This window comes from Chenopodium quinoa, unplaced genomic scaffold (assembly GCF_001683475.1).
Source record: "Chenopodium quinoa cultivar QQ74 unplaced genomic scaffold, ASM168347v1, whole genome shotgun sequence".
In the NCBI taxonomy this organism is placed as follows: domain Eukaryota; kingdom Viridiplantae; phylum Streptophyta; class Magnoliopsida; order Caryophyllales; family Amaranthaceae; genus Chenopodium; species Chenopodium quinoa.
This window is the reverse complement of record NW_018742222.1, coordinates 367,985-374,545: the sequence shown is the minus strand read 5'-3', so window position 1 is coordinate 374,545 and position 6,561 is coordinate 367,985. Positions and strand designations below refer to the sequence as shown.

The 6,561-nt window shown below is 33.6% G+C and overlaps 1 protein-coding gene across 2 annotated transcripts; it reads left to right on the top strand.

The window, feature by feature from the left end:
- Positions 1-836: 836 nt before the first annotated feature.
- On the top strand, positions 837-5,927 carry LOC110734489 (UPF0047 protein YjbQ-like). Of its 2 annotated transcripts, XM_021914655.1 has the most exons (7): positions 841-1,178; positions 3,333-3,393; positions 3,481-3,575; positions 3,659-3,692; positions 4,574-4,628; positions 4,725-4,767; positions 5,581-5,927. In XM_021914655.1, exons 1-7 carry the CDS (start codon positions 993-995, stop codon positions 5,650-5,652), a joined length of 546 nt encoding a protein of 181 aa, XP_021770347.1. In that variant the 5' UTR covers positions 841-992; the 3' UTR covers positions 5,653-5,927. The 2 variants fall into 2 exon arrangements, with proteins under 2 accessions (XP_021770353.1, XP_021770347.1); XM_021914661.1 differs by lacking the exon at positions 4,574-4,628 and having other exon boundaries at positions 837-1,178.
- Positions 5,928-6,561: the final 634 nt, after the last annotated feature.

Below are 6,561 nucleotides of genomic sequence, written 5' to 3'. Positions count from 1 at the left end.
CTCACCGACAACCACCCACGAACTGACGGAATCCACCCAGAACCGACGAACCACCACCCACGCCACCCACAACTCAACAAAAGTCACCCACAAACCACCGAAATCCACCCAAGAATCACGGAAACCACACAATAACTACGAAAACCACCCTAGAACCACCAGATCTGAAACCCAAAAACTAAACCCATCCACGGAACTACCCACACGAACCGCCCAAAACCACCACTACTGACACCAACCCACGAATTGAAACAACCATCTGCGAATAACACCCACCCACAGACCACAAAAACAACCCTCGAACCATAAGTTACCACCTAATCTACGAAATCCACCCACAAACCATTAACATCCACCACGATCTGAGAAGAAATGACGATACAGAAGAAGATGAAGAGGGAGGCAGATAAGAGATGAAGAGGGAAGAAGATGACAGATGAGAGAAGATGATGATGGTGAACTAAAAGATGAAGATCGAAAAAGATGAGAGATGATGAACTTAGAGATGAAGATGGAGGAGAAAGATGGTGGGTAGATGAGATTAATCTGATTTTTTGAGGGGAAAGTTAGATAATTAAAAGTTAGATTAGAGTTATAATAATTTGTAATTATGTGTAGTATTGTGTGTTAATAAATTTTAAATGAGGGTATTCTGGTCATTTTACCAGAAAAAAGTTACTATATTAGGAAAAAAATAGATTTGTTGCAAATAATAAGTAGCACCCTATTTTGATAAATGTTGCAAATAATCGTTAATGGAGGTAGTAAAAGTTTTCACAGGTAGCAAAAATGAAATTGGTCTATACAAGTCCTAATTTGAATTTGAATTTTTTCAAGTCAAGTTGATCAAAGACCTCAATCTCATTTGTGGTAAACAAACCATAGACCTCAATCTCATCAACACAAAAGAAAAGGAAAAAAAAAAAAAATTGAAATTCGAATTCCACCGGTCCAATTCCCTTGGTTTTCTGAGATAGAAAAGAGTAGAACCCATGACGACGTCGGCTATTTTAGGGGCGAAACCATTGTTATCAGCTCATCATCGAATACGAGCGGTTCAGACTCCTGTTATCAACCCTTCATCTTCTACTTCAATGGCGACACCTTCTCCTAAATGGGCTCAAAAAACCATCACTCTCTCTCCTCACCCTCGTGGCTGTCATCTCATCACTTCCAAGGTTTTTTTTTTTTTTTTTTAATTTTTTTTAAATATTTTTTCACTCCATTTTTCCTGCTAATTCACTTTTCTAGCTCTACTAATTGTTGGAATTGGTGATATTTTTTTTGATTTGATTTGCAGATATAATATGTTTTTCTTATTAATGTCTGATTGAGCATAAATTGGTTAATTTTAGTAGAAAATTCTCTCCATTTCATGTATTTATCAAAAAAAAAAAAAATGTAAATAATAATTTTTTTTTATTTTCATTATTTTTCGTGCGATTATATGAAGCATATTACCAATTTTGATGTTTTCATCTGATTTTGATTTGAGAAAATGATTTTCTTCTTAATGTGTGATTGAGCATAAATTGGTTTATTTTAGTAGGAAAAAAAAAGCACATTATTACACTTTATTTACGTAGTATTTTCTTATTTTCATTATTTTTTGTGCGATTATATTATGCATATTACCCATTTATTTTATAGTGATTGAATTACTTAGGGCTTATTATTTTTGGTTTTCAGTTTGCTGTTTTTTTTTAAACCAAAAATAAAAATCAGGAAATAAGAAAAAAGTGTTTTCACTTTTCTGTTGTCAGTTTTCAAAATTATTATAATTTCAAAATAATTTTTGATTCATTATGGGACATATATCCTATACTTTTAAAAAAAAAAAAAAAAAACAAAACACCAAAAAAGAGAAAACCACGACAATATCAAACGAACCCTTAACTGTTAGTTTAATTTAGGTTTAAATCTTTATTATCCCCATTGTTTTGCTTATTAAGCTATGTATTCATTAGTTGTCCATGGAAATTAGAGTTATTATCCCCATTGTTTTGGATGTTTTATTTGCCACCAATGATCCTGAATAGACTTTATTATACACTCGTTAAAAGTTAACTTGTTGCATGTATTAAAAAATGGAGGTAGTACCATTTTTTTTTTTTTTTTTTTTTTTGCGGATATTTGATAATGTCATAATAGGATATCCCAGTACTGGCAATCAGTTGGGATCTTCACATCCTTATTCAGGTATGCTTGAGAACCTCTCTTGCTCGTGTTAGATAAGCACTTTGCTAGTCATATTCTGTTGATTGTCTAATATCTTCACTAGACTATAACAGTGTGTTTGGAGAGGAAGGAAAAGAAGGGGAGGGAGGAGAAGAGGAGGGGAGAGAAGAATGATAATTTTCCTACCAAATCTCTCCATTGTCGGAGGGATCAATTTACTACAATTTAATCTCTCCATTTCTCTCCCCTTCAATTTCTTTACTTCCTCATTTGTTATCCAAATGAAAGATATCACATCTCTCCTTTTTCCTCCCCTTCTTTTCCTTCTATCCAAACACACCCTAAGTGCCTAGTAGATTGGATTTTTCTCTAAATTTATTACATTACACTTATATCATTGAAGTTTTTGCGTTACAACAAAGGCTGTAACAGCAATATGTAAGGCTTAATTTCTGTTTTTAGTGCTTTAGCTTATGTCTCTACTACCTGCACATAGCATACACAATACTTGTTAACTTGTAAGAAATAATTCACTTCATAAAGCTTGAGAAATTATTTCTTTAAGCAATTAGTTGTAGGATTTAACCTGTTGTAAATACGCAGCCCAAAAATCGATGCTTGGCCCTTAGGTAGGGATGCTTAGGGAGGAGATGCGGGGGTTCAACCCAAGCCTCATCCATATACTTGAGGATGATAATTCACTCCGTAACAGGTAGTCCATTGTGCACAAGAACAGGCACTTTCTTTTGGGCAGGATTATATTGCAAGAGCAACTCACTTTTGTTTTGTAGATCTTCCTCAACATATTCAAACTCTATGCCTTCAATTTTGAGGGCAAGTTTGTCTCGCAAAACATAAGGACTTGCCCATAATCCATGTAGATTTACTCAACTCTCTTCCTCCATTACAACTACTTTATTAAAGATTTAGCGAGGATTGGATGAGGCTGGAAGGGGAAATATGAAGTATGATCGATCTTAATTTTTAATTGATATTATCTCTAGAAGTGTTACATGTTAGTATGTCATGTGTCTTGAATTTTAATGGTATATTGTGTTTTCCCCTCCACCATTTCCCTTTATTTCACTATTTTTCATTACTATTATTTCTACATTGGAAACTTGTAGTCATAACTATTTTAATGTTTAAATCAGGTTATGAAGGAAATTGGGGAAGACTTGTCTGGCTTCAATTGTGGGCTTGTTCATCTTTTCTGTAAGGGATCCATTCTACATTCGGAAAACTTGCTGTTTATTTGTTAAAATTGCGTTTTTTTAAGTTAATGTGCTCGTTTTTTCCTAGTGCAACATACTAGTGCTTCTCTGACCATAAATGAAAATTACGATGATGATGTTCGAAAAGACACTGAGACATTTCTTAACAAAGTGGTTCCGGAGGTCAGTATTCATGAGAAAATATTAACAAGCTCCAGTTTCCATATTGACAGATTGTCTTATCTATTTTTTAAATAATTTTTCAGGGTAGTTCTGCGCCATGGAGGCACACATTGGAAGGTTGGAATCTCGATTGACTGAAAATTTATTATGTTCGAGCTGTCTAGTTTTTCTTTCTCTCAGTGAGCAATTTGCAATTTTGTATAATTATTATCATAGGAGTGACCGTTGCATCACTACAAAGTTAGTCTTTGTACACGGGTGTTGATATGCTAATCATTTAGCAGGTCTATTGGTTTCCTGTTAAACCTATCATGAATTATGAGTATGCTCCTGCTGTTAGAACCTGATAACTGGGTTGGAAGCCATTGCAATCAAATATGTCAGTCTGTTAGAAAAGGTTCATGTGAGGCTGAGTAGATGTTTCGGTAACAGCTAGTCCCCCTTGAGTTAGAAAAAGATTTTGTATTATAAACAAGGCCTAGGCTTGAATGAGATCACCACTTCTTAGGTTGCTTCCTACAGAAGCTCTATCAATTGCTGTTTTGCGATTCCCTGATCTTATTTACTACACTGCATTCTTTCAAATCCCAATTCTTTGTTTCCAGTGTCCTTTGACCTCTTGTTTTTCATCAGACCTGTGATGATTTTAATTAAACACATCTCATCTCTTATTAACAGTTTATGTTCTGTCCAGGTTATGGTTTTTTTATGTTATTTATTTATTTATTTTATTTTTAATTCATCATGTTTACAGTTTGTTTTGTTTGAGTTTTTTAAATTTAATTTGAACTTGAATGACATATCTATTGTGACAATTTTTCTGTTGTTTGTAACTAGATGATAAGCTGCTGCCTGTTAACTTGGAAGCAACTTTCTGTAATACATAAAATTAGAATGTCAAACATGTTCCCGTATGCGTCTTAAATACATGGTTGCTTTGTGCTATAATTTTTTTTTTTTTTTTTTTTTTTTTTTTTTTTTTTTTTTTTTTGCTGTAGGACCTGATGACATGCCTGCGCATATCAAGTCATCAATGTTCGGCTGTGAATTGACGTACATATTCCCATACTCTGAGTTTGATTATGTTTGAATAAGTCCTTACAAAGTTATTGTTTGTGGTTTCTTATACCTTATTCTTTTCCTTTTTAGGATTCCAATTACTAATGGAAAGCTTAACATGGGAACCTGGCAGGTAATTGTGATTATAATCAAGACACATATATTTCTACAGTTTTAACTTCAACACAAAGTTTATAACACACCGACCTGTTTTAGTTCCCCGGTTTGACCAAAATGGCACTAAGTTTTAAGGTGTTCAATGAAATAAAATATTGTGTAAGAGGTGGGATAGAAGAAAAATAAATTTTGTTCTTTGATCAGAAGCTATAGCCGTTCTCTGCACTCATCATGCTACTTAGAAATTGAAATTAATTTTTTGTTGTATTCATGAGGTTGGGTTTTGGAAAAAGAAAACTAGCTACTAAGCCAAGCAAGCTTCTAATTTTTTAATGTCCTTTCAGCTCAATGTATTATTATTGACCTAAGAAAAAACACAATAACATTGGATAAAGTTGTCTTAAGCAGCTAGTTAATTCTGGTGTAGTTGTAAATCAGCATTAAACAAACGCTTGCTTAGTTTTTTATTCTTTAGCCCTATTAATAATTGACCAACAGTGTACACAGCTTTTGTTGATTTTTCTAGGATAGTATTATAAAGATAGTGGCTTATCTTGTATTGTTAACGATTAGGTTGGAAATTTATCACCATCCTAAACCATGGCTAATTATAATTGATACTATGTTAGCAACAATAGTTTTGGCTATTTGCTATTTGTGCTCCAAAGCATTTAATATCATTCCTTTTTGTTAATTTTCCTCAATGAGAATATGTAATAGGGAGTGCATACTATATTTTTCTGTCCACGAAGGATTTGCATGTGACTTGCTGAAAGCCATCTTGTTTCTCCTTGAGGCTTGTACTCATTATTTGCTACTTGTGACCCAGGGAATATGGCTGTGTGAACACCGTGATTATCCAACCCCACGCAAAGTAGTAGTTACACTTAATGGGTTGTAGCTGACAACTCAGATTCGTATATTGCTCGAGCTTCAATTACTGCATATGCCATATAGGGCTTTTGCTGATGGACAGAACTCTTAAATGATGGGCTATGTATGTTTCAGACGAATTTGCACCCTAATGTCCATCAATTGTAAATTGTTATAATAAATCATTATTAGTCGAAGTGTTTTTTTTGTGTTCCATATACACAAACAAATACTTTTGAATTAAATTTGCATGGAAAATTGCAGTTCATCTTAAATGTCTATGAAATATTGAAATTTTTTTCCTGTTTTGTGTCTGGTGCAATCTGCATTCATTTGGAAAGTTGCAGACTTGCAGTTCATCTTTATTGTATATGAAATCTTTTTCCTGTTGTGTATATGGCGCAATCTGAATTCAAATGCCAGCTTGCTGCTTTAAGTTCAGCTACGCGCGTGCATGTGCTTGGCAGGTTAGGTGCATCAAGCATGGATGCATTGATGTGTGATTAAGCTTCAGTCATGTACAGATGCATGGTGCAAGTATTGAAATACAGATGCATTGATTTGAAGTTTTGAAAGATAAGAGGGGACAGTAAACAAACACAATTTTCTTTCAACTTGTCAAGGCTTAACTTTATCTTAGTTTCTATGCTAGGAAGCCTAGGTTAAGTTTAATTACTCATAGCGTTGATTAAATTAAAGTATTTCCGCCATGTTCTCTATTATTGCAACATTTGGTAGTTCATGATTGACTATACACATGATATATCATTACCCTGCTAGATTATTTTTAAATAATAAAATAAAAAAGTTATGAAATTAAAGAGAAAGAGGAGAAAATAGGGGAGAGAATAGATCAATATTCTTATTGAAAAATATGTGGGAATATACATATATATATTTATACATGTGAATATGTGATACAACTAGGGCTTGCTTG